This window comes from Pristis pectinata, chromosome 34 (assembly GCF_009764475.1).
Source record: "Pristis pectinata isolate sPriPec2 chromosome 34, sPriPec2.1.pri, whole genome shotgun sequence".
NCBI lineage: Eukaryota > Metazoa > Chordata > Chondrichthyes > Rhinopristiformes > Pristidae > Pristis > Pristis pectinata.
The window spans coordinates 3,423,577-3,451,498 of NC_067438.1; the positions used below are offsets into that span (position 1 = coordinate 3,423,577).

The window sequence follows — 27,922 nt, forward strand, 5'->3', positions numbered from 1 at the left end:
CAGTTTTCTTTTTCTCCTGCTAATTTCCCATTTCGTTGCTCCCTCCATATTCGCCTCTCACACTCGCCTTTTCCACCGACCTGCAGCCTGCGCCAACAACAACTGCGTCATTCACACTCTCCTGGACTTCACCCAATCACTGTCACTGACCACCGCCCCCCCCCTCCCCAACTGGCTCTTCGCGCCCCTTCCCCACTTTGCTCTACAACTTTAAACTTGCTCATTTCTAACTCTTCCTGGTTCTAATGAAAGGTAATCGATTAGAAGCGTCAAATCTGTTTGTCTGCACAGATGCAGCCCAGCTGATTATTTGCAGTATCTTCTGTTTATCTGAAATAAATGAGAGGCTCCACGGGGTGCATTTAAGGAGCACAATGTTGCCATGGTTCAGCAATTGAATCAGGGACTTTAGGACCCGGTGAGCCCAGGACCCGCCGCCCGCGGCTGCTGCTGAATCCGCGGAGCCCGCGGGAAGGGCGATTGTCTCAATCTTTCCATTTTCACGGAAGTATTTCTGTTCCGCTGACGGATGCAGTTAACGCGTTAAAATTAATGGGTCAGCAGTTCTAATGTCAATTCGTGTTTATTTCACTCTTCCCACATCTATATTTACACTGACTTCCTCCTGACGCCGGTCCCGGGACCCGACCCGGTTACAGACCCGGAGCGGAACCGGAGCAGATTCTCAGCCAGTTTTCATCCCTAGTCCAGAAAAGAGGATAAAGTTTCCCTGTGAATTTATTCCCAGTGAAGGTGTGAAGAAGGGACATGGTGTCCGCGCTGTAAAATGAAACTGTCCCGGAACCGTAACTGAGATAAACTCCCACCCTCCCGGGGATGGAACCGGCAAGGGGACGGGATTTGGGGCAGGAGTTTAAATACAATTTGTCATCAATTCGTCCGATGGTCCAGAATCCGTTCTCCGGGATCATTTCGACCCGTCTCTTCCTCTCCACAGACTCTGCGGCGACTCCCAGACCCCAGCGTTGATTCCTCGCCACCTCCACCTCCCAGTAATGTCTTCCCGATGTGAATCCCTCCGATCCCAGCACACAGTCCCAGACCGTGAACCTCTTCCCGGTGTCGGGGAGAATCCTCCAGGACCCGGTCCATCTCATACCCTTTAAGTCGTGCAATACGTCAAGCTTCGGACTCGCCGTTTCCACATCCAGGGTCACAGGGACTGGGGGGAGAAGCAGAGAATTAGAGAGTCCCGGGGGTCAGGGGGAGACTCGGGCAGCGCGGCCCCGCCACCGGGGCAGAAGCCGCTCCGCTTATCCTCTCACAATAAGCACCTTTTAAGGAACCGAGTAGACACAAAAATAGGGGAAGGATTTAGTGTCGATCAAATGCCATTGCAGTTTTTAATATTATAAAGGGAACATTTGTAGCCAGGTGGCTGACAGAGAGAGAGGGAGAGAGAGAGAGAGGGAGAGAGAGAGAGAGGGAGAGAGAGAGAGAGAGAGAGAGAGAGAGAGAGAGAGAGATGGAGAGAGAGAGAGGAGATACAGAGACACTGCACTGTGTACTGACAGGCAGAATGCATCTGTGTATGTCGACGTGTTATTGCCTGTCCCTGTATGGCTGGTCTGCAATCACCTTGGATCACCTTGTCACTGGGCCAAGACCTCGCGCTGTGGGAGCCGGGACGCAACAGGCAACCCGCATTAAACTAAATCACTCACAGCTTTCTTCCACCCCCGACATGAAGGTTAGGACATGGAATGCCAGGACATTCATGGACTATCCGAGCAGCGACAGACTGGAACCACAATGAGTTTGGTTTTTTACTGCCTCTTGTTTACTTGGCCCAGCTTTAATTTTCCGGCTGCTGTGGTGGGATACATCCTCATCCGTTGGGGTATTTGCGAAATGTGGATAGATTCAGGATGCAGTTGTTCATCTAACAACCCGCGTACTGGTTGTATTGTGCTCCTGTGTCGGTGTGTTCAGGGATGTAACATCTCCAGCTGACCATGTGACAGTGATGGTTCCCAGCAGCGGGGGTTGGTGCTGGAATAAAACTTCAGTTTCCTTCCAACCCATTGCTAAAGTCGATATTTGCATCTAATTATTACTTAAAATTGTCGAATAAACGAATCTGTATAAATCCCACCTTGCTTAATTCCATCAAACAACCCTCTCCATACTATGTACAATAAGGGATGATCGAATTTTTCAACCGGCAGGGCACCACCTGACACCAACATTGGTTTGGCTTCATCATCAATCCTGCAAATATTAAAGAGTGGGTTATAAACTGAGCATCAGTAATACTTGAATTATGTTACAAATCCACGCAGAGTTTCGGTGAAGACCATGTCCTACCTTCTCTCCTGACGAATTTCCTCCTGAAATAAAACAACAAATCTGAATTGACTGAGACTGACCATCCACATCCCAACAGCAGGAATTTCACCCAAATTGGTAAAATTCCCATTGGCTGAAAATTCCCATTTTCTGACTCTCACTCCCGCTGACACGCAGACAGAAAGAGGATAATGCAGAAGGGACATCGAACCACGGGAAAAGAACAAGGAATTGTGAAAATTCTGCCACAACTGAGAGGATAAAACTTACAGCAAGTACTGGACGGGTTGTGCACTTTTATCTGCATATTAGTGATGATCAGGTGAGATTTTTAAGATGATCGATGGATTTGATTGGGTGGGGGTGAAGAAAGTATCTCTACTTGTGGGGAGACCAAAAGTCAAAGATAAAATGTCAGGTGGTCTTTAATAAATCCCACAAGAAATTCAGTGAAGAGAATGTGGAACTCACTGCCACAGGAGAGGTTGAAACCAATATCAGGGACAAATTTAAGATGAAGCCGGATAAACAAAGTCAAAGTCGAGTTTTTGTCAGGTGTGCACAGGTGCAATGAAAATCTCGCTTACAGCAGCATCACAGGCACAAAGCATCATATAAGCACCATTCACAAAAAAAAACAATTAAATACAATTTGTACAAGAGAGAACACATGAGGGACCAGGGATTTCAGGGCATTCTTGATGGATATGGCGAGTGGGATAAGAGGAAGCTTGAGTGGAGCAGATGGACCGAATGGCCTGTCCATGATGTAGGACAAGACGTTTTTCTATGTTGTGAAATCTGAAAAAGTGTGTAAATTTGCCCAAAATAACTAACTATGGCTGATGGAAATCCGACCTAGATGGCAAACCTGACCGTGTATAGCCCTCTGGCATTCAGCCTTAGTTCTCGCTCAGACTCAGATACCCTCACTATCACCGTAACTGACATACTCACAGCCTGTGCCTGTAATTGTGCACTTACACTGAATCAAACTGAAATGTAATCCCTCACCTTCAGAAACATGGCATTATCTTTTTGTTCCATCTGTTTCTGTAACCTTGAGAGTTCCTCTTGAATAGAATTTAAATTCTCCTGAATCTCTCGAAGATTGTTCTCCATTGGATTTAAAATCCTCTCCTCTTCTTTCCTGAGATCTCTGAGTAAGTGCTGCTCCTTCTTAGTGAGAATCTGCTGCAGTTCAGCAAATTGGGAAGTGATGTGGGACTGAAGGCTGTGTGACGGTTCCTGTCACATGAAAGGTGAAGGTTAATATAATTATTGTATTATATTTCTTCAAAACATAAAAGGAGGCCATTGGGTCCAACAAGTCCGTGCCAGCTTTCAGAGCAATCCCATGAATCCCATTCCCCCACTTATTTTCCTGCATTCTATTTCACATGCCCATTAGGTCCCGCCTAATTCACCTCCCAGCCAACTCCACAATGTTCATTTACAGCAGCCAATTAACCCCAGTCAGCATGACTTCGGGACGTTGGGGAAACCCCACGCAGTCACAGGCAGAACGTAAATACGCTACACCGACAACCCCAGAGGTCTGGATCGAACCCGGCTTGCTGGAGCTGTGAGACAGCAGCGCTACCTGCTGTGCCCTGATCTGACACGCATGACAGGGAACAAGTCTGCCCAAGATCAGGAAATCAGAACTGGAAAGGCTCACCCGAACTCCAGAAATCTTCTGCTTCTGTTGCTGTTCCATTTCTTTCATTATTTGTTGCCTTTTTGTGAGACATTCTAAGGAAGATTTAACCTGAACCTGGGATTGGGTTTGAGAATCAGAGAATTAGATAAAAATCATGCGATGAAGTAATCGGGTGCTCAAAGTAGTCAGGTTTGATTTTACCTTGTAGCTTTCAACAGCTTCTTCAATCAGCAGGAAGCGGTGCTCTCTGTGTTCCCGGGCACCGACACGGATCACACAGATCAGTTTCTTGTCAGTTTCACAAAACCGCTTCAGTTCTTCCTCATGTTCCTCGCAGTGAAGTTTCCTTCCCTTCTCTGTCCGACTCAAGTGTAGTTTTCGAGCTTTCTCAGACAGTCGTGCTAAGACCCGACTTGCCCTGAGGGTGCCGTCCACAAACTCCTCTTTACATTCCGGACAGGAGTTTCTCTCCTCCCTTTCCCAAACCCGTGTGATACAGGAGCGGCAGAAGTTGTGCTCACACTGCAGTGACACCGGATCGGTGAAGAAGTCAAGGCAGATGGGACAAACGACCTCCTCGGTCCAACTCTCGAGCTGCTGCTTTGAAGCCATTTTCATTCCCCCGCACTTCCTGACTCAAAATCCTTTCACTTTCGGGGAGCTGCTGAACCGCTGCAGTACGCCGATTGTCCACTACACACGCTGCAGTCTCGGGGAATCAGTGTTATTTTGCTGCAAGTGTCCAGGGTGAAGGTATCTTGACTTCTTTTAACTAAACCCACATGACAGAGGGGTTCATAAGACACGAAACAAACCTGAATATAAATGAAACGGGCAACAGAAGCCTCGGACAATACACGGAGACGCAAGAAAATAGAAGCCGGAGTAGGCCACTCGGCCCATCAAGACTGCCCCGCCATTAGCTGTGATCATAGCTGATCTCTGCTGGACTCAACTCCGCCTCTGTGCCAGTTCACCACCTTCTGCCGCAGGGAATTCCAGAGTTTCATTACCGCCTGACAGGAGAAATTACTAAGCATTTCAGTTTTAAATGACCGGCCCCTTATTCTGTTGCTATGTCCCATTGTTTTCGACTATCCCTCTGGTGGAAACATCGCAACATCTACCCTGTCAATTCCCCTCAGGGTCTTACAGTATTTGAATAAGATCACGTCTCGTTCTTCTAAACCCCAAGCAATATAAACTCGAACTGTTTGGCTTCCCTCGATAGGACAGAAAGCAGGCAGGGATATGAGAGTTGTCGATCTAGTCTAGAAAGAGATATTTCACTGTGAGAGATCTTGCAAGACCTGCTATTTGTTAACACGGATGAATGTTATGTACCCTCCACACCTCAATAAGCAGAGATGTAATGCAATTGGCAGAAGGATTAGAGGGAAGATGGGAAAATGTTTTCCACCCAGAGGTGTAGAGGGTCTGGAACTCACTATCTGAAAGGTGGCAGAGTCAGAAACCCTCATCACATGTAAACATTACCTAAGTGTGTTTGAAGAGCGGTGAGCTATAGGTTTACCATATGCTGACGATGGCAACACATTATTAAATATTTGGAAATATTAGGAATAAAGTAACATTTGTGAGAATGATAAGGCTGAATGAAATGTGCATCACACGTCCAATTAATCTATAAATTGATAGCGCTGTGCCAAACACATGCACTATTCTGGGATTGGAACAAGCCTTTAGACAGTTTTACCTTCAGGAATTTGAGCCAGGCAGCTGCCTGTCACAGACCGGGGGTTAGCGGGTTTGTGTTATATTACAGGGCTGTGCTGTTTTAACCCCAGACTTTAAACCTGATTATCAATTTATCCAATAAGAACTGGTTAACACGGAGCATCGATTGAAAGACAGCAGATGCTGGAATCTGGAACAACAAACAGAATGCTGGAAGAACTCAGCAAGTCAACCAGCATCTGTGGAGGTACACATCAATGTTTCGGGTGGGACACAATATCAGGATCCTAATGGGAAGCTGTGGTACATTGGCGGCACAATGATTAAGTTACCAAATGGGGAATCCAGTGGCCGGCGGAACAATCCAGAGACACCAATTCAAAGCTTCCACGGCAGCTTAAATGAAGTTAATAATCTCGAAGTTTTAAAAGATCAATCTGAGTATCTTGACCACAAAACCGACAGATTGCTGTTTAAAACCCAAATGGTTCACTGATGCTCTTCAGGAGACGAAATCTGCAGTCTTTACCCAGTCCGGCCTGTGAATCCAGAGCACTACAACGTGGTTGATTCGTAAATGTCCTCTGAAATGGCCACACAAACCACTCAAAGGGTGATAAGCGATCCTAATAAATGCCGGTCCTGCAGCCACACCCACACCCTGAAACAAGGAAAAGTACAGAATTACTTAATCAATTTTATTTAGATAATCCTATTAACTTAGTGTTAATATTATCATTGTTAATAATGATAAAATTAACTAATTTTACTTGTAAAATTAGCATTAATATTATTGTTATTCATATTCATATTATTTCTAATTAACACTGAACAAGTAATACATACATTTAATGTCACATATTAACCTGAATTACACGGCCAATCAGAGGCGCCTTCATGAACCAGTTGTTGTCTCCCCTCTGCTTATATGCTCATTATGGAACTGGAAAAGAATTCTCGTGTTGCATTCCCTGCTCCTTAAATTCCTAGTTCTGTTTGGCCTGTGGGGAAAAAAACCTTTGCACAAACACAAGGGAGATGAACATCACCTGGGTTCGATGAAACTTGACGACACCTGACCAGCACAATAAAATGTAGAGATTTAAATAAAAATACAAAAACACTGAAAGAGGCTGTGGCGCTTGAAAGAACTTTTCATTTCAAGTTTCTCTTCTCCCCCACCACCAAAGCTCAGCGATTCTCCTTGTCCAATTACTTAATCAATCACCATTGCACAGTGATTGTGGAATCTGCTTCCTTTTTGGCAGCAGATCAATCATAATGCTGATGCCCTTATGTCGGTTTGTCTACTCTAAGGATACTAAGGAGCGGGGAGCTGAGGCTCTGGTGAGGTGGCACAGACAAGGAGCAGATAAGGTTTTAACTTTCCTGTTAATCTGTGACCTTTGACTTAGTGTAGACTTTAACTTCCCCAGTATTGATTGGACTTCCATAATACAAGAGGCATAATACAATGTGGTGGGATTTCTTCAGTGCATCCAAGAGGGGTTCAACTAGAAGAGAGTCCAACTGAAGGAGCAAACACACTGGACCTGGTTGTGGGAAATGAGCCAGGCCAGGTGACAGACCTGATAGTGGGTGAACATTATGGGAATAGTGACCACAGCTCATTATATTATCATATAGTTATGAGTAAGGATAAAATCGGATCTTGTGGGAAGTTGCTAAATTGGGGCAGGGCAAATTACAACAGGATAAGACAGGAGCTAAGAGGCATTAGTTGGAGCATCTACAGTTGGACAAGTCCATGTCTGACTTGTGGGAGTTGTTTAAACACTAGCTGATCAGAGTTCAGGATCAGAATGTTCCAGTAAGGAGCAAGGACAAGGATGGTAAATTAAGGGAACCTTGGATGACACGGGAGGTCCTAAATTTAGTCACGAAGAAAAGAGAAGCATACGTAAAGTTTAGGAAGCTAAAATCAGACTGGGTCCTTGTGGAATATAAAGATCGCAGGAAAGTGCTGGAGCAGACAATTTGGAAGGCCAAAAGGGGCCATGAAGTGTTGTTGAACAGGATCAAGGATAATCCCAAGGCACTTTGTACATATTAAGAAAAAGAAGATAACTAAGGAGAGGGTACGTCCACTCAAGAATAAAGGAGGAATTTGTGTTTGGAGTCAGAGCAAGTGGCTGAGGTACTAAATGAGAACTTTGCATTTACCAAGGAGAAGGATTTGGAGAACAGTGAAAGCAGAGTGGGGCATGATAATGTACTGGAACACTTTGAGATTAAGGAGGAGGTAGTGCTGGAGCTTCTGAAATGCATTAAAGGTGGATAAGTCCCCAGAGCCTGATGGCATATATCCCAGAATATTTAAAGATGCTAGTGAGGAGATTGCTGGGGCTTTGACAAAGATTTTTGTGTCTTCACTAGCATCAGGCATGGTCCCAGAGGACTCTAGAGTGGCAAATGTTGGGCCTTTCTTTGAGAAGGAAAATGGGGATAACCCAGTTAACTATTGGCCAGTGAGCAATGGTAGGGAGAGGATTGGAGTGGATACTGAGGGATAGGATTTATGTGCTTTTGGAAAGGCATGGTCTGCTTCGGGACAGTCAGCATGGCTTTATGCGGGGCAGGTCATGCCTTACAAACAAGTTTTTTGAGCTGACAAAGGAGCTTGATGAGGCTAAAATCTACATGGACTTGCAGGCATTTGATAAGGTACCCCATGGTAGGTTGATTCAGAAGATAAAGATGCATGGGATCCAGGGTGAATTTTAAGTTTGGTTTCGGAACTGGCTTGCCCCCTAGACAGAGAGTTGGGTGGTAGGCTGTTATTCTGGCTGGTGGTCCATGACCATTGGTGTTCCACAAGGGTCAATGCTGGGACCTCTGTTTGTGGTTATGTATCAATGATTTGGATGAAAATGTAAATGGGTGGATTAGTAAGTTTGCAGATGAACCAAGACCAGTGGGGTTGTGGACAGTGTAAAGGACTATCAAAAGATACAGTGGCATATAGATCAGATACAGATATGGGCAGAGAAGTGACAGATGGAGCAAATGGCTGAGAGTTCCCTGAGGTGATGTTAGTGATTCTCCCTCGGATCCACTGTACAATCTCACACCAAGGGGATCTGATGTGGTGTCTGCCTCACCCGAAGGAACACTATCATTGCCCAGTACTCTTGGATATGGAGGACTCCTGGAGAACATTGAGAAGGTAAGAAACCCAATCGACTTTCATCCCGGATCACCGGTGTGACAGGCACATCCATGATGTTGCTTTCGCTGACCTGGGACGAAGCAGCATTTCTGAAGCCGAGGGCAATGGGGCCATGGCTGCAGCACATATTGGGCACCAAGCACTAAGACCAAATTTCTGTCCCTATCTTCTGCAATTGTTACTTAAGTAACTGGTTTAAAAAGGGTACATGTTCAGATAAGTCTTGCTCCAGGGCCAAGAATTAAATTCAGACTGACATCTCCACATCAGATCTGAGGGATAGTTACGCAAGGACCTGTCTGCACTCTCTCTCTGCACCCCACGCCACACCAAATGAAAAAGTCATCTCAATGCATATTGTGAGGAATACACCCAAATTAGTTTGGTGTGGCACAGCAGGTAGTGCTGCCGTCTTGCTGCACCAGTGACTGAGTTCAATCCTGATCTCTGCTGCTGTCTGGTGTGGATTTGCACGTTCTCCCTGTGACTGCCTGGGTTTCTCCAGGGTGCTCTGGTTTCCTCCCACATCCAACAATGTGTTGGCTGGTAGGTTAATTGGCTGCTTGTAAATGGTCCCTGGTGCAGGTACTGTAGGCGGTGGGAGAACTGGGGGTGGGAAGGTCGTGGATGAGCATGAGAGAGAAAAGGTTATGGGGCAACTAATGGGTTAGCATTAACTTGATGGGCTGAATGGTGGTCTCCTATGCCAATAGGAAAACATAAGAAACAAATATAATGAGGAATAGGTCACATGAACACTCAAGCCTGCTCTACCATCTGATAACATCATGCCTGATCTCACTGTAACCTCGGCTCTGCATTCCTGCTTGCCCCCTGTCACCATTCACCCTCTTATCAACAATCTATCTAAACGAGTCTTTATTTTAAAGGAAATGCTCAGGTTCTGCTTCCACTGACCATTGAAGACAAGAGCTCCTGAGAAGTTTTGTCTTGGTATTGCATGGTGACCCTTATCTTTAAAGGGTGAAACATCCTCTCCATGTCTCTCCTCTTAGGTCCAGAATCCTGTTTCATTAAGTTCACATGTTCTGAACTCCAATGCGTATTGGCACAACTTGCTCAACGGTTCCTCCATGAACCAACCCCTTCATTCTAGGTATTGACCCTTTCTGCACTGCCTCCTACACAAGTATAAACTTAAATAAGAAACTAAACCAGATGCAGTGCTCTAGCTATCTCCCACTGACCCTGTACTTGTGACTAGTACACAAAGGATATGTTGACTGGGTGACATATGCTCTTCTGTGGAGTAATGGAAGGTTAAACCAAATGAACCTGTAGTTTTTAAAAAATTTATTGCTGCAAATTTCTTGAGGGTGATTGTCTCTTTCAATCTTTGGTTGAAAGGTAGAATGTGGAAATGTATTGTAAAACCTCTAAATTCACCTGTCACTACACAGCTGATGTCTAACCCTGTCTGAAGAAGTTAGAACATAGAACAGTGCAGCACAGGAACAGGCCCTTTGGCCCACAATGTTGTGCCAAACTAATTAAATACCTAACTAAATGAATCTCTTCTGTCTCCACAATGTCCATATCCCTCCATTCTCTGCACATTCATGTGCTTATCTAAGAGCCTTTTAAACGCCTCTGTCATATTTGCCTCCACTACCACCCCTGGTGGCGCATTCCAGGCACCCATTACTCTCTGTATATTTTTACAAAAAAACTTGCTCTGCACTTCTTTGAACTTTCCCCCCTCACCTTAAATCTTAAATACATGCCTTCTAGCATGAGACATTTCATCCCTGGGGAAAAAGATACCAGCTGTCTACCCTATCAATGCCTCTCATAATGTTATAAACTTCTATCAGGTCTCCCTTCAGCCTCTGCCATTCCAGAGAAAACAACCCAAGTTTGTCCAACCTCTCCTTTATAGCTCATGCCCTCTAATCCAGGCAGCATCCTGGTGAACCTCTTCTGCACCCTCTCCAAAACCTCCACATCCTTCCTATCATGGGGCAGTCAGACTGAATGCAATACTCTAGATGCGGTCCAACCAGAGTTTTATAAAGCCGCAACATAATTTCCTGATTCTTGAACTCAATGCCTCAACTAATAAAGGCAAGAATGCCATATGCCACCTTACCAGCCTAGCAACCCTGTAGCCACTTTCAGGGAGCTGTGGACTTGGATCCAAAGATCCCTCTGTACATCAAAAGTTACTTACAAACTTTCAGTACATATTGGTTTCTCTCTTTGGATGCTAACACTTGCTGGGGTACATGCCTGGAGTGCTTGACATTCCTTGGGATGGGGAGGGAATATCCTTATTGTGGCTTGCATCCGTCTCCTCTGCTTTGGAACCTGGATTTGCTATAGTCCAGAAATGGTCCCTAACCTTTTGCATGTTGTCACCTTCTGCTTCCACCCACCCCCACACAGTGCCTGACTTCAGTTGTGCATCTAGATGTTGACTATGGGAGGCATCACATGTGAGCCTCCTGCAATTCGGTGTGCACCTGACAACTATTGACAACGACCAACAGGATTGTGTTCTTTCAAAATCTGGGGACAATAGGAACGTATGAAGAGCTTTGACAAACTGGCACTGCCTAACGCAGCCTGGATTTAAAAATGTCTTTGTGCCTCTGTGTTTAATGCCCTGAGTGAACAGGGGACCTACAAACTGATTTGTGAGGGTGCCTACAGTCTAGAAGTGGTCCCTAGTCTAGTTAATCTGGTCACAAATGGGGCAGCTGATGAGCTGGACTTCTCCCTCACAAACATTTGATGTTGCATGTCAGTCCTGTGTTGCCTGGGGAAAATATAATTGGGCCTTGCATCCACAAGCCCTTTGTCTGGTGACTCCTCCATTCTGGAGGTGGTGGGTGGGAGAAGATGGGTGCAGTTGAAGCAACCCTAAGTAAGGGTGACTTTGCAAGGGGAAATCCTGGGACAGCAGAAGGGTGGGGGGAGAACTGTGATTGGGCAATAGGATGGCCCTTTCGGTGGGGTCAGGGACATGATAGAAGTGGAACCATTGGGCATTTGCAGTGAGTGGGTGTTGTGGGCAATGGTGGGCTGCCACGCGGGATACTGGCACCATGGAATAAGTAAAACATCCTTAATGGGGTCCAGCTGTTGAGAAGTTGGCAAATCACCTCTTGGTGCACAAGCCAACAACTAATTTCACCATTTGCTGGGGGTGATCCCACACCTGACATCTAACCCACCTCTTCCCTTCCAGAGCAGGGGAACGGGATTGATGGGATGGCTCTTGATGGCATGGACTTTATGGGCTGAATGGTAGCCTCCAATGTTGAGGATGCAACCTGAGACTAGGCTCCTCAATGCTCCTTATCTTGGTTAAAACCACTGAAGCAGTGCTGTTTTGTTTGTTATATATTTGCATGTAATCTCATGGCTGTTAGTACCAGCCTGTTCCCTGGAGCCTATTGGTCTGATCAAGAACAAAAGAAATTTAAGGAATGCATATACCCATGTTTAGATTTGCCCCACTGATTTCGTCTCAAGTGCAGTAAATTGTTTGAGAACTGACAGGGCTGGCATGGTGGTGCAGCAGTTAGTGCTGCTACCTAACTGCTCCAGGGACCACCATTTGATCCTGACCTTGGCTGCTGTATGTGTGGCATTTGCACATTCTCGCCACAACTGCTGGGTGCTCCATGTTTCCTCCCACATCCCAAAGATGTGCTGGTAGGTTAACTGACGCCTGTAATTTATCCAAAGGGGATCAAAGGGGATGGGCACGTGTGAGAAAATCTTTCAGAGGCACAGGGAAATGCAAGGAGGAATGAGACGGAAGAGATTTATTCCCTTGTAAACTGGGATATGCCAGATGGCCAGCTGTGCCATTATCAGATGGGTTGGATTGGTGGTTCTTGGGTTTGTCACAGAGGTGGTCAATGAATGCCTTGCACCTTATTGCACTGCACTTTCTCTGTAGCTGTGACACTTCACTCTGTACTGTTACTGTTTTTACCTGTACTACATCAATGCACTCTGTACTAACTCAACGTAACTGCACTGTGCAATGTTCACTGTACCTCGGTACAAGTGACAATAATAAACCAATACCAACACGGAACAATTGCTAAAAGATAGGTCAATCTAACGCTTTAGAGAATTACATTTACACCACCTGTTGAAATGTACAATGCACTGGTAAACAGAACAGTCATGGTCTTGGCCTCCTGGCACTGACTGTTCCTGGAACATTTTTTTGATACAAGTTGAGTTACATTTGGAAACTTTAACCTATGTCTACAATTGTATGATGTCAACTGGTGGCAAATATTGATTTAAATAACTTGCAGAACTGAAGAGGGTCTGTAAATTGGAAGCAAGAATGTGTGGAAATAATGTATGTATCATGCAATTTGTCATTGGGCAAATTTGAATTCTCATCTGGGGTATTTAACCTCAACTTTCTAGTTAATCTGTTTGGTGCTGATCTGGAGTATTTCATTGTGCCAAGTGGCTGATCTTTTGAACACATGCTGGTTGGTTAATTGGCCCCTGTAAATTGTCCTCAGTGTGTAGGTGAGTGGTAGAACCTGGGGGTTGATGTGGGGGAATATAGTGGGATGTGTAAATGGCTGGCACAGACCTGGTGGGCTGAAGGGCCTGTTTCCATGCTATGTGACTCTGACTTTTGTTGTTTTAAATTTAACTTGCAGCTCAAGGCCATTCAGCCCATCCTGTCCATTGGCTTTTCTTCCCTGCCCTTTCTCATTATATCACTGCTTTGGGTCCAGTCTTGTACGATGCATCGCTTCAAAAACTCAAAGTACTTTTAAATGCAATGAAGGTTTCTGCTTTCAGGCAGTGAGTTCTAGACTCTTGCCGTTCTCTGGAGTAAAAAATATTTTGCTCAACAAATTATTTTCAATATCTGCCCTGATTTATTGACCTCCTGACGAAGAGGAATGGGTCCTTCCTGTCAATCTATCAATGCCCCTAATTTGCTTTTATTAAAGCTCCGATCACCCTTTGGCTTGATGAAAACAGCCTCAGTTTATCCAATCTCTTTTCATAGTTGAAATTCTCCAGTCCTGGTTATGTCCACTATAATGCCATTAGCTCACTTTCTGGCATTATCATATCCTTCCTGTAATGTGCACTAATCTAGCTGTGCTTGTACTGGTGTTTTGTATAGTTGCCACATTGCTTCCTTTACTACCTTCCTGCTCTGTGGACATTAATTCCAAGGTCCTGCTCTGTGCACTTGACATTCATTTGTTTTAATGCCTTTTACTGTGTCTACCCTCTCAAATACAGTCTAATTGCAGACAATAGAGTTCTATGCTGCACTAAAGGAATTGCCTAGGGCTGCATTGTGGTTGGCTTCCTAACGAACAATGTTAACTTTACTTCCAAGCTGACAGAGCTAATCAAAGTGAAGGCCAATGAGGAAGAGGATGAAGAAGTAGAACGATACTCGCTGAAGATCTTTCCAGCCTTTGTGTGGGTGATACGGGATTCTATCTTGGAAATGAAGATCGATGGAAGGGATGCCACAGCAGATGAATGCTTAAACCACAGTCTACAGCTGAAACGGGGTATCCAGTACCTTTCACACTTGATTTGTATTGTATTTTATCCCAGCTTGTTATCTGGTGCTCTCCATTCCAGGCCAGTATATTTAGGAATGCTGCAGCACAGGAGGTGTTCTTTGGAAGTGTTTGATTGGACTCCCTTTCCCTTCCCCATTTCCTGGCAAATGTTTTCAAATACTTATTCCTCTACAATCTTTACAAATCTGCTTCCACATCCTTTCCAGCAATACATTCCAAATGGCAACTTGCTCACTGCACTCAAAACAAAAAAAGTCCCTTTTTGATTCATTTGTTGATTACTATTTAGAGCATTTACATGAACATAGAACACTACAGCACAGTACAGGCCCTTCGGGCCACAATGTTGTGCCGACATTTTATCCTGCTCTACGATCTACCTAACCCTTCCCTCCCACAATCACTCGAGCTACGATTCTGCTTCATGTTACAGGTGTATGAAGCCGGTTATTTGAAACATGGGCAAATTATATTTTGTTAGATCTTTTTAATGTTTGCATGTTTTTTCCGGGTGTAATGTTGCTCCGCCCCTTAGCAGCCCATTTCATTAATGCGAGCAGGAATTGAAACTTAAGACTGCGAATGATGATCTGAGCAGGAAGTGTTTGTACTGAATGGTATTTTACAGGAATTACCTGCAGATTATCCGATCTCACAGCCGGGTTGTCGCTGTGTCTGTTACAGGGTCTGTCAGGATCCCGTCTCGCTGACCTGCAGGAGTCGAGCCGGAGATTATATAGAGAGAGAGGGGGGTGAGAGGCGGCCGTGCGGAATGAAGTCTCCGACCGAGGTCGTGCAGCCGAACGACCACGAACAGGAGTCGGTGGAAGAAGGCTGCTCTCCGCAGCAATGCCAGAAACACCAGCAGCCGCTGAAACTTTACTGCAGAACCAACAAGGAACTCCTCTGTGTGGTTTGTCAGGGTTCAAAGGAGCACAAAAACCATGACGTGGTGACTGTTGAGAAAGCCGTCAAGGAGTTTAAGGTGAGAGCTGCACCGAATCCTGGGGAAGGATTTTACTGGCCAAGCCTTTCGGGATCGAGCTCGCTGGATCCTTGCACCGACTTTATTGTTGCTGTCTGTGCAAGGTGAATTATTCAGCAGCTCAGGTTTTGATTCCCAGGAGGTAAATGGAGCAGAGGGCAGTCAGAAAAGTGGGTGTATCCAGCATTTCCCATTTTTGTTTTCATATTCTAGTCAACAGAGTCTACTGACAATTTCAAAACAAAACAATCTGTTAAAGAAGGGAGGAAACAATTTATAAAGTCCAGCAACTTCTCCCCATCAAAGGAGTGCATGGAGGATAGTTGGTCACAGTTCTGTGCTTCATTTCAGTCTAGGTCACTGGGCTTGATTGACAGTGCAATTATCCAATCATATGCACCCTGTCTGGGAGTAGTATTGTCGCTGCATAAAGGCCTAGCAATTCCTTTTCTTCTACTGATATAAGTACAGAATCGTGTGCCCCCCTACTGCTGTTTTTGAAAGTCACATAAAGGTTACAATTTTCCATTGCCAAGTCTCCAGACCATGTAAGGCAGAGCTGTTCCAGTTCCAAGGAACACCACTGTATTGATATGTTGCAATATCTGGCAGCTGCGCCAGCTGTGGCCTTTGGGGCCAATTCTTTGAAGGACACGCATATGATACAAGCATCACTAGCTCCTGGATTGTGCTGCCACTTCGGGAGTGAAGGTGATGGATGAAGAGAGGGAGAGTCCTCCCGCGGGCTCGGAGGGAGCTGGACGGGCTGGTGAAGGGTTCTTGGTGTGATCAGGGAACCCCTCACGGCAACACAAAGGCACTCCTTGGAGACGGTTGTCATGAAGTTCCCCATCTGTCATTCTACGCCAGGAGTCTATGATTTGCTTGCACTGTAGGGGAGCCTGCAAAGATGTCCACCCTGCCTACTCCTGCTTACAGGAGTGAGATAGATCAGCTGGTTGAGTGGAGTTGCAACAACAATTATTTGTGGACTTCAGGAAGGGGAAGTTGAGAGAACACACACCCATCCTCACTGAGGGGTCAGCAGTGGAACGTGTGAACAGCTTCAAATTCCTGGGCGTCAACATCTCAGAGGATCTATCCTGGGCCCAACATGTTGATGCAATCACGAAGAGGGCATGCCAGTGGCTCTACTTCATTAGGAGTGTGAGGAGATTTGGTATATCACCAAAGACTGTTGTAAATTTCTACAGATGTACAGTAGAGAGCATTCTGACTGGTTGCATCACCACCTGGTTGCAAGAGGCTGCAGAGGGTTGTAGACTCAGCTCCATCACTGGCACAACCCTCCCCACCATTGAGAACATCTTCAAGCGCAGGTGCCTCAGTTAGGTGGCATCCATCATTAAAGACCCTCACAATCCAGGACATGCCCTTGTCATGTTACTACCATTGGGGAGGAGGTACAGGAGCTTGAAGACCCACACTCAATGTTTTGGGGACAGCTTCTTCCTCTCTGCCATCAGACTTATGAACAGTCCATGAACACTACCTCATTATTCCTCTTTTTGCACTACCTATTTTTTCTAGTTTATAGTATTTTTTATGTCTTACACTGTACTGCTGCTGCAAAACAACAAATTTCACGACATATGTCAGTGATAATAAACCTGATTCTGTCCTCTGGGTTGAGGTAAAAGCAGCTGGTTTCCCTTGGCAACATCACTAATGCAGCAACGAGCAGCAAACTGTGGATGTGATTATGACCAGTGGAATGATCAGAGAGACCATGACCTTATCTCCACAAAGCATGTGACTGAGGCTGTATTTGAAGTTGCTGGAAGCAGCACCATTAAGAGAGCCACTACCTCACAGCTCCATCAACCTGGTTTTGATCCTGACTTCTGGTTCTGTCTGTGGTGAGATTGTGTGTTCTCCCTATGAAGATGTTGGTTTCCCCCGGGTGTTCTGGTTTCCCCTCACATCCCAAAGACATGTGGGTTGGTGGGTTAATTGGCCTTGGGTGAGTGAATGAATCTGGGGGGAGCTGATGAGAATGTGGGAGAATAAAATGGGATTTAGTGTAAATAGGTGCTTGACTATAGGTCTGAACGAAGTATGCCAAAGGACCTCTTTCTATGCTGATTGACTGTATGAGAAGCCAGGCCTTGATAAGGACAATAGTGATGAAGCTGAGCCTTTGCAGTAAGAAGTTGCAGTTTTTGTAATAATTTGCATCTCAACATTCATTTTATAAATGATATCATTTCACCACAGATGGTCAATTATTAGCAGACATGTCATACTCTTTTCAGGAACTGCTGCAAATGTTACTGAGACCCCTTCAAAACAGGATGAATGAATGCAAAACCTCAAAAAGGAGCTATGAGAAAGCATTAACCACTATTCAAGTAAGTTTAATTCATTTCATATTAATACTATTAGAAACATAAAAAAAAAACTTTTATTAAACCAAAGATTACTATCTTTGCTCTCTGTCTTCACCCATAGTCAGTGGATCTTTTACCCAAGAGGGCTGTGCAGGTTTAGTCACTGGGCATATTCAAGGCAAAGACTGACAGATTTTTAGATGTCAAGCAAATCAAGGGGTGTGGGGTTAGTGCAGCAAAGTAGTGCTAAGGTAAAAGATCAGGCCTTACATCGGGCTGAACGGCCTACTCCTGTTTCTATTTCTTATGTTCTTACGTCCTATAGCAAAGGCCATTTTCAGCAATAACAAGTTTAATGCAGGCTGCCCATATGGATGGTCATATTTATGAGTCACTAACAAATCCCACAAGGATCTTCGGAGAAGGTGTTTACCCAAAGAAGGGTATTATGAGAGTCCAGGAAGGAATCCTGCAATCTCTGGGTCTTCACTGTGGCTCTCTGACCGCTCAGTCAGAAGATCTTGGGTACACATCCCAATCCGTAGGCTTGACTACAACACCTGAGATTCTTCATGTGAGGGAGAGGTGCACTGTCAGAGGCACTGTCAGAGACACTGTCCTTTAGATGGCATGTTATATCGACGGTCCACCTGCTCATAAACACCAATGTAAAAGATCGCAAAGCATTATTTCCAGGAACAGGGAAGTTCTCCCAGGGTCCTGGCCCATGTTTATCACTCAAGACAAGATCACTGAAATAGGTGAACTGCTTTGCTGTTTGTGGGAGCTTGCTGCTGCATTTCCTACATTACAAAAGTAACTGTTCTTCAAAGCCACCAGATTGGGTGTAAAGCACTTTGGAATATCTTGTCATGTTAAAAATGCCAATTCTTTCTTCAACCAAAGTTCAGCTTATGTTCGGGAACTGAGGAAATTTCCTTCCTTTTCTTGTGTTGAAAAACAGGCTTTGAGACTCCACTACAGGTTGACTGTTAAGTTGCACGTATTGTGGCGAGACTCCTATAGAGGAGTCCATAAGAGACTATAGACTCCTCCATAGAATTAATCCTGTTTGGCGCTGCAATATACCCTGATTCTAAAACCAGCCTGCAGTTTCTGTGTCAAAACACCTCAGCAAAATGCGAACAATACAATATGAATGCATCACATGATTTATTTGTCCATTAGAGAGTGGTTACCCTCACATGCATCAAAATTTGGTCCCTCAAGTAAATGCAGTTTTGCTTTTAAAACTTTGCATCTTGTATCTTTTGACTGTTTCTCCAGAGAGGTCTGTCAGCTGTGCCCTGGGGTGCGATGGATTGAAACCTCAACATGGAGATGTGAACACATAAACCAGAGTCGATACTCCAGGGAGTATCCAAAGACAATCACTGAGGCAGTGTTGCTCATTTGCAGAGGCTGTCATTCAGGAGGGATGTTAAAGAGAGACCTTGTGTGAATATGGAAAAAGATTCAGCAGACTCCATTTTGATGTTGGGTTGCCTTATGAGGAAGTGTTCGATAGGCTGGGCTTGTATCTGCTGGAGCACAGAAGAGTGATAGTTAAGATCCTGAGGTATCTTGACAAGGTGGATGTGGAGAGGATATTTCCTATTGTAGGAGAACCTAGAACAAGGATTCACTGTTTTAAAAGTAAGTGTTGCCCATTAAGACAGATCTTTTGGACCTCTCTTAATCAAAGGAGAGTGGAAGCAGAGTCACAGCAAGATACAGCACAGAAACAGGCCTCTTCGCCCACCAAGACTCTGCAAGCCATCAACACCCACTTTTACACTTGTCCAACCCTAAACCCAGTTTATTCTCCCCCACCCCATTCCCATCAACTCCAGATTCTACCACTCATCTCAACATTAGGGGCAATTTACAGTGGCCAATCACACAACCAAACTGCCCTTTGGATGTAATCTTTGAGTATTTTTAAGGCAGATGTAGATAGTGAAGAGGTGAATGATTACTGCAGGTAGGTGGGATGCGAAGTTGAGAATGCAATCAGATCGGCCATGATCTGATTAAAAAGGTAGAGCAGGCTTGAGGTGCTGAGCGGCCAACTCCCGCTCCTTATTCTCAAAGTTAAAGCCGAGTTTATCGTCATCTGCCCGAGTACATGTGTGCACAGGTGCAATGAAAATCTTACTTGCAGAAACATCACAGGCACGTAGCATCATATAAGCAGCATTCACAAGAAAAAACATAAATTAAACATAAATAAAACACAATTTTTACAAGAAAGAACACAACTAGAATATAAAAAAACCAAGTCCATTTTAGTACAAAGTGATCAAAGGTGTCAGCGTGTTACTAAACTCTGGTGATTAGGGTTGTGCTGGTTGGTTCAAGAACCGAATGGTTGAAGGGAAGTAGCTGTTCTTGAACCTGGTGGTGTGGGACTTCAGGCTTCTGTACCTCCTGCCCGATGGTCGCTGCGAGAAGATTGTATGGCCTGATGGTTATTAAGAAGAGCAAGGAGATTATTGCTGTCCAACATGCAAACCTCAATCAATATCATTAAAATATAGTATGGGCTAATGATCACTTTAAAGCTACAAGCGGTCCAGCACACTACGTTACAACACTGAGTGCATTGCAAAAACTATTGCAGTGACTTCAAAAAGCTTCAGGACATCCTACGGTGTCAAAGGCCCTATATAAACCCAAGGCTTCCTTTATTTCCACAGGAGAGAACTGATGTGGCAGAGAAGCAAATTAAGAAAACATTTGACAAACTTCACCAATTTCTTTGTAAGGAGGAGAAAAAGGCTCTGCAAAAATTGAAACAAGATAAGAAGAAAAAATGTCAGGCAACGAAGGGAAAAATTGAGAAGATAAATGAAGAAATTGCGTCGCTTTCGGCTAATATTCAGGAACTTGAGCAGAAGCTGAGTGAAATGGATGGGGTCAATTTTCTAAGGGTAGGAGTCTCTCACTTCCTTTCCAGTTAAAGTGGCACAGCAGGTAGTGCTGCTGCCTCACAGCTCCAATGACGCAGGTTCAATCCTGACCTGCGGTGCTGTTGATGAGAAGTTTGCATGTTCTCCCAGTGACTGCATAGGTTTGCCCTGGGTGCTCTGGTTTTCTCCCACATCCCAAATATATGTGGGTACGTAGGTTAATTAGCCGATGTGAATTACCCCGAGGAAGTGTGAGTGGTAGAATCAGGGGAGAGTTGATGGGAATGCATGGAGAATAAAATGGGATGAGTGTAAATGAATGGTTCACATAGACTTGGTGGACCCTAGAGCCTGCTTCTGTGCTCAGAGTCACAGAGTCATACGGCATGGAAACAGGCCCTTCGGTCCAACTGGTCCATGCTGACCAAGATGCCTGTCCAAGCTAGTCCCATTTGGCCCATATCCCTCCAAACTTTTCCAATCCATGTACCCGTCCAGCTGTCCTTTAAAAGTTGTTACTGTACCTGCCTCAACCACTTCTACAGGCAGCACATTCCATATACTGACCACCTTCTGTGTAACATAAAATGTTGCTCCTCAAGTTCCTATTAAATCTCTCCTCTCTCACAAACCTATGCCCTCTAGTTCTTGATTCCCCAACCCCAGGAAAAAGACTGACCCTATCTATGCCCCTCATGATTTTAGACACCCCTATGGGATCACCCCTCAAGTCTCCTACGCTCCAAGGATAAAAGTCCTAGCCAGTTGTACATGACACATCTGGTATCCCTTTAACTAATCTAGGCAAGGTGCACAAACACAAGTGTGTAATCTAGCCTGACACTCTCAGTGCACTACCAAGACAGTGCTGGGTAGCTGGAGCTGAGTGTAAAAGCAAGGCCCTCTCAAGTGTGTGTTAGAGATTCCATGATCTGATTCAAAGTTGTTGTCATGGGCATTAGTTAGAATGGTGCTGAGCGTCCAAGTTAGGAATGGCCATATCATGGTTGTGCCACCCACACACTGTAGTTGAACAGCATGCTGTTGTTTGTTCTTTAGACCCACTGTATCACAAAGATGCCTACCTGCTTCAAACAGGCTAATAGGGTGTTTCTGATGTATAGTGGTTTCATTTCATTCAACTGCTATTAATTAAATAAAACAACCTAGGCAAGAGGTTGAATGAGCACAGGGGTTCCTGCTGCTCACAGAACTGTGTGCCAGTGAGGGGTCAATGCCTTCAGGAGCAGAGAAGTGAAGGAGAAAAAAGATAGTTTACTATTTTTTTTTGAGATACATGCAATCAGCATGGTCAAATTTTAACACAGATGTCTGAAAGTATGATTAACTTTTACATCTGGATATTATATCCTGGATTATAAACTGGTGAGCTGTACCCTAAAATAACATTTCCATTTTCAGTAATATTCAATGCCAGTAAAGAATCTAGATCCTATTCTATTTGTTAAATTTTGTTTCGGACAACCTACAAGATCAGTTATTGTGTTTTCTTTTCTCTTGCAGGAATTTCCGGAAACAGAGAAAAACTACAGGTTAAATACTTGCCCTGAGTCTTTTTCTCCTTACTTTGTTTGCAATTCTATCACATTTTGGTGCAATTCATTCTTGATCTCTTGTTTCAGGGCAAAAAGAGCTGTTACTGATACCATCAAGGCTTGTCCTGTGGTGAATGTAGGGAATTGCGTTGTATCTCTCCAGTACAGAGTCTGGAAGAAGATGTTGACCGTGATCAATACAGGTATGTGTCGTAGAAGCAAAGCATCCTTCCCAGCATCAAGACCAGGAGAAAATATTCCAGGTTTCCTTACGACATAGAAGGAGGCCATTTCAATCCATCAATGCTATGGAGGCTCACAGAGCGATCCCATTTGCCTCTTACTTCCTCCATAACCTATTCTCGCCACATTTGCATCGATGCCCCTAGATTCTACCACTCATCTACACACTTGGAGCAATTTACAATGTAGACTAACTTACCAACTGCATGTCTTTGGGATGATGCAGGGTTTTGGCCCGAAACATCAACAGTTCCTTTCTCCCCCTTCCCACAGATGCTGCCCGACCCGCTGAGTTCCTCCAGCAGATTGTTTGTTGCTCCAGATTCCAGCATCTGCTGTCTCTCACGTCTCCGCGTGTCTTTGGGAGATGGGGGAAACCAGAGCACCTGGAGGACAACCATGCAGTTACAGGGGGATCATACTAATTCCACACAGACAGCCCCGGGGCTCGGAATTGAAGGCGGGTCACTGGAGCTGTGAGGCAGCAGCAGTATCTGCTCCACCACTGTTCCACTTGCTCAACTAACCAAATCTCAGCACAGAAAGAGGTCATTCTGCCCATCCAGCCCTTTCCAGCTCCCAACAGAGTAAACCCAGTCCCCTTCCCTTTTCCTCTGCACATCTCTCTCACATGCTCACCAACTCCCCTTTGATTATATTACCACTTATCTGCACTAAGGGGTAACTTACAGTTGCTTTTTAACCTACTAGTATCTTTTGGCATGTGGGAAGAAACCAGAGCACCCAGAGGGATTCCACATGACTAAAGAGAGAATGTGCAAACTCCACACACACACACACACACACACACACACACACACACACACACACACACACACACACACACACACACACACACACACACACACACACACACAGCACTGGAGGTCAGGATCAAACTTGGGTCCCTGGAGCTGTGTGGCAATGTGACACCATTTTCCTTTTGCATTATGGTTTGTCATTAAGTAAGTTCCCTCAAAGAATATATCACAGCTTCCAATAATTGCCTTTGTTACCTCAGAAGTTTCCCCCAAACCTGTGACCGCTATCACAATTAAAGGCAAGGATGACAGGCATATGGGAGTGCCAGCCAATTGGGTTTATTTCCAGATCTCACACAATTATGGGTTGAAATTATATCGCTGTTGCTGGGTCTAAGTCCACATGTGCAGTATTGGAGAACCAACTCGGGAAGGACTAGAGTGGTTCTAGAAGGGGCTTTTTCCATGGGCAATTATCAATGTGCAATAAATGCTGGTCTTGTCAGCATCCCCCTCTGTTCAAGTGAATAAAATAAAAGTTCAATTACTTTTGAAGTTCCTGTTGAATTGGCTTCCAATATCTTTTAAGTGTATTCTAAATCTTTTTCCCTTTCTCCAATAGCTTTTTCCCTTTCTCCAATGGGGCCAGAAACTCCTCCGTGCTAAACTGGTGAAGTGCAGGAGGGGAGATGAGGAGGGGGTGGTGTTCATGTTTTGTGTATGGGCTTCCCTCAGTCCTATTCTGTCACACACAAGCACCAATATGTCGTATGCAATGGATTAGGTCTTTTCCGACACAGAGGCCTTTCTTCCAGTAGACCCACTGCTGCACATCTGAAGACTTGACAAGCTAGGGCTGGCCTGCTTCCTTGCTTACAAGACATTATGTACCATCCAGCAATTTACAACAATACCTGAGTTTTAGATTCTCAGTCTGGACCAATAGGATCTGGGGGCACAAACAGTGACATAAGCACTATACTCACTGAATTAAATGTGTGAATTAATGCAATGTTAAATCTTTTCTGCCCCACATCTCAACTTGTATAAAGCTATCACTGTTGGGACTCACAAGCTAATTACAGGAAATGAATGAATCCGATCCGATGGAAGTTGATGGTAACTGAAAAGCAAAAACCTGCAGATTATGGAAAGCTAAAGTAAGAACGGAAAATACCGGGAATACGCAGCAGGTCAGGCAGCATGTGTGGGGAGAGAAACAGAGTTCATGTTAATGACACCCTCTTCACAGAGATAGAAAGAGAACCAATGTTTCAGATCAAGGATCTGTTATTGAGCTAAAATGTTGGCTCTGACTCTCTCCACGATGAAGGGTCATTGATCTGAAACATCAACTCTGTTTTTCTCTCTATGGATGCTGCCTGACTTACTATGTCCACCATTTTCTATTCTTTTAGCTGATGGTAATGTTGCCGTATTTGCATTTCTGACTCACTGGTGTACACATTATGAGATTCTTTTTATTAATTTTTGCCAAGTAGGTGTTTACCATTAACTAATAGCTTCCTCGCATTTTGTTTTAATCCATGTCCCCAGCTCCTGTGGTCTTGGACCCTTGCACAGCTCACCCTTATCTTCTACTCTCTGAGGGGTTCAGCAGTGTGAGTCATACCATGCAAAGGCAACAACCGCTCTGTGACTGCCCAGAGAGATTCAATCCGTGCCTCTCCGTTCTGGGCCGCGAGGGCTTCACGTCGGGGAAGCACCACTGGGAAGTGGTGGTGGGTGAAAAGACGGAATGGGATGTGGGTCTGGTCACAGAATCCATCAACAGGAAAGAGGTCACTGATCTGAATCCAAGCAACAGATGTTGGATAATAGCACTGAGGGATGGAACCCAGTACCGAGCTGCTACAAAAACATGGAAACACTTAGATCTGCCAGAGAAACCAAAGAAGATTCAAGTCTGTCTGGATTATGAGGGAGGGAAGATTTCCTTTTACAATGCAGATAACAAGACCCTTATCTTCACTTTCACCGACCGGTTCACCAAGAGGCTCTATCCCTACTTTAGTCCGGGTCGTAATTATGGCGGAAAGAATGCTGAGCCGCTGAAAATCTGTCCTCGAAAAGTAACAATTCAAGAAGAATAGGTTTTGGTTTTGATCGATGGTGGAAATCCGAAATAAAAACAATATATAATTGGATTTAATCAGCACCTGTAGAGTTGGTGCTTGGCACTTTACAAGTGTTAAACCTTGAATTTGACAGTTTTACCACTGGATTACTGCTGCTATTCTTGAGTGGGAACTGAAGGTGAATGTGCTACGAGTCACCAAGGTTGGAGAGATGGCTGTTGGGAATTCCAGACATCTTTTGCTTCATTGCCACTCCCTTGCCCATTCCTTCCTTTTGTTATTTAATCTCACCTGCCGTCCAGCCTACAGCTCATTCCTTCTCCCCCTTTCCCTCTGGCTCCATACTGCTTTGAACTGTTGCATCAGCAACACGATGTAGGATCATCGGTAAAATATTCATGCTATCTCTCTCTGATTATTTTTCATGTGAAATATAGATAACACAATGAAAATGATAATAAATCAAATGCTGGAAACCTGAAACAAAAACCAAAAATATAATTCCTAATTCTGCCACCTCCCCCACCTACCTATCTGCCTCTTCTCACCTGGCCTCACCTATCACCCGCCAGCTCGTGCTCCTCCCCATCCTCCCACCCTTTTATTCTGCCTTCTGCCCTCTTTCTTTCCGGTCCTGATGAAGGGTCTCGGCCCAAAACGTCAACTGTTCATTTCCCTCCAAAGGTGACGCCTGACCCACTGAGTTCATCCAGCACTTTTTTGTGCATTGATCCAGATTCCCAGAATCCGCAGTCTTTCTTGTGTCTCCAAAAACGGAAAGTGCTGGAAACACTCAGCAGGCCAGCCTCTGTGGAAGGAGAAAGAGTCCCAAAATATTTCTCTTTATTTGTCAAATTCAAGGTTTAACGCTCGGCAAGTGCAAAGCACCTACTTCATTCCTCTCCTTGTGGATGCAAGTTCTGATAATAGATTGCAGACAAAAGGTGATTTCAAACAATTTGGCAATTCTAGTACCGATCACAATACACCTCGTCATTCCATTTTGCAAAAGCTATTGAAGTGTATTTGCAAATATCTGAGTGACAGTTCATGTCTGTGTTCCTGGGGAAATTCAACAATGTATTAATATTTTTCAGGATCTCTTTCTTCTTCTGAGATAAGGCCTTCCCTGGAATGTCCAGTTTGCCAATGGCCTCTTGAGATGCTAAGTGGAGAAATGAGATGCCAATCTTAGTGGGCAGATTGATGTGATGTGTTCCACACTCTGATTTTCCTAGCAACTTCCATTTGTGGTCACACCACATTATCCATGGTCTGTGGGGATTCTGTTGAGGCATTTTGCTGTCTTTGGGGAAAGTTAAGGCCTAGAGTTTCCCCAAAGTCTCAGATCATCATAATTGTAAAATTTCAGAACAGTTGCAGCAGGCAGGAGACCATTCAGCCTACTGAATCCATGCTGGCTTTATGTAAGAGGAATCCAGCCAGCCCTCTCCCCATATCTCTGAAAATTCTTCTTCAGATACGTCTCCAGTAACCTTTTGAACACTGCAATTGAATCTGCCTCAACTACTCCCTCAGGCAGTGTTCTCCAGGCCCCAACCAATTGTTGGTAAATAAAGTTTTTCTTCATGTCAGTTTCGGTTCTTTTAACGTCATGCTAGCAGCACAGAGGCACAGCTAATAGAGCCTCGGCCTCACAGCTCCAGTGACCTGGGTTTGGCCCTGACTTTGGGTGCTTCTGTGTGGAGTTTGCTGCTCTCTCGGTTTCCTGTGGGTGCTCTGCTTTCTTCCTATGTCCCAAAGACATGTGGGTTGGTTGTGTAATAGGCAAGAGTAAATTGTTCATTGTGTGTGGATGAGTGGGAGGATCTAGGGGGAGTTGATGAAAATGTGGGATGAATAAAAATGGAGTTAATGTAAGATTAGTGCAAATGGATGGGTTGATGGTTGGTGCAGACTTGGTGGGCTGTAAGCCTGTTTCTGTGCTGTATCTCTATATGATTCTATGACTTTTAACGTCTCAGGTGAAACCAAGTACACCTTACAATGGAATTTCCATTCAGCTGGTTGCTTATCTTGGGATTATTTGTTAATTATTTTTGCTACTAGCACTCAGTATTTTGACATGGCAATGTATGGGATCAATAAATAATAGATAATACTCATTCATACAGTGTAAGCAAACATCTTAAATTGTTTGCATTAGTAGGTGAGAAGGGAAAAGGTTAAACAGAATATGAGACTTTGTTGAATTGCAAATAGTTTGTGCATTAAGGACTAGTGACAGATACCAATTTGGTAAATAAACACATGAAGTACATATAGTGTGTGAAGGTCTACTTGCCTAGCAGAGCTAACATGTATGGCCAAATAGAAGACAGTGAAGATCATGTCTGTGGTTAATGATGTTATTGGATAATATAACTTGTATGCATCCTAAATTCAACAGAAACTGACTCACTACAGCTTATTTTTCTAAAAAATACACTTTATTCATAAAACATACAATACATTTGGGACAAGTCATGGTCATCACTCGCTCTACCAAGCAATTTAATACATTGGCAATGTTGACACATTGAATTACAATTTCCACAGCTCTGGAATGAAGTTTGAACTTGTTTCGGATCCA

General features: G+C 44.5%; 2 protein-coding genes across 3 annotated transcripts; one reads left to right on the top strand and one right to left on the bottom strand.

Annotated features, from left to right (window-relative positions):
- Positions 1 to 592: 592 nt before the first annotated feature.
- Positions 593 to 15,196, bottom strand: LOC127586009 (nuclear factor 7, ovary-like). Of its 2 annotated transcripts, XM_052043776.1 has the most exons (8): positions 15,058 to 15,196; positions 6,538 to 6,672; positions 4,175 to 6,332; positions 3,992 to 4,087; positions 3,325 to 3,558; positions 2,329 to 2,351; positions 2,117 to 2,232; positions 593 to 1,183 (listed from the first exon to the last, which is right to left on the bottom strand). In XM_052043776.1, exons 3-8 carry the CDS (start codon positions 4,589 to 4,591, stop codon positions 654 to 656), a joined length of 1,416 nt encoding a protein of 471 aa, XP_051899736.1. In that variant the 5' UTR covers positions 4,592 to 6,332; positions 6,538 to 6,672; positions 15,058 to 15,196; the 3' UTR covers positions 593 to 653. The 2 variants fall into 2 exon arrangements, with proteins under 2 accessions (XP_051899736.1, XP_051899737.1); XM_052043777.1 differs by lacking the exon at positions 6,538 to 6,672.
- Positions 14,323 to 27,604, top strand: LOC127586014 (zinc-binding protein A33-like). The gene is made up of 7 exons (XM_052043784.1): positions 14,323 to 14,407; positions 15,107 to 15,407; positions 17,684 to 17,779; positions 20,458 to 20,691; positions 22,195 to 22,223; positions 22,314 to 22,429; positions 24,788 to 27,604. Exons 1-7 carry the CDS (start codon positions 14,376 to 14,378, stop codon positions 25,342 to 25,344), a joined length of 1,365 nt encoding a protein of 454 aa, XP_051899744.1. The 5' UTR covers positions 14,323 to 14,375; the 3' UTR covers positions 25,345 to 27,604.
- Positions 27,605 to 27,922: the final 318 nt, after the last annotated feature.

Bases quoted from the DNA above. Each gene is read 5' to 3' on its own strand.
- LOC127586009 (XM_052043777.1), bottom strand. From the start codon at position 4,591: ATGAAAATGGCTTCAAAGCAGCAGCTCGAGAGTTGGACCGAGGAGGTC. The intron at 3,559-3,991 runs GTGAGCCTTTCC...TTCATGTGACAG, and splicing joins AGAAGATTTCTGGAGTTCGG to GAACCGTCACACAGCCTTCA. The intron at 1,184-2,116 runs GTGGGATTTATA...TTCTCCCCCCAG, and splicing joins GTTTGATGGAATTAAGCAAG to TCCCTGTGACCCTGGATGTG.
- LOC127586014 (XM_052043784.1), top strand. From the start codon at position 14,376: ATGCTTAAACCACAGTCTACAGCTGAAACGGG. The intron at 17,780-20,457 runs GTAAGTTTAATT...TTATTTCCACAG, and splicing joins AAGCATTAACCACTATTCAA to GAGAGAACTGATGTGGCAGA. The intron at 22,224-22,313 runs GTTAAATACTTG...CTCTTGTTTCAG, and splicing joins GAAACAGAGAAAAACTACAG to GGCAAAAAGAGCTGTTACTG.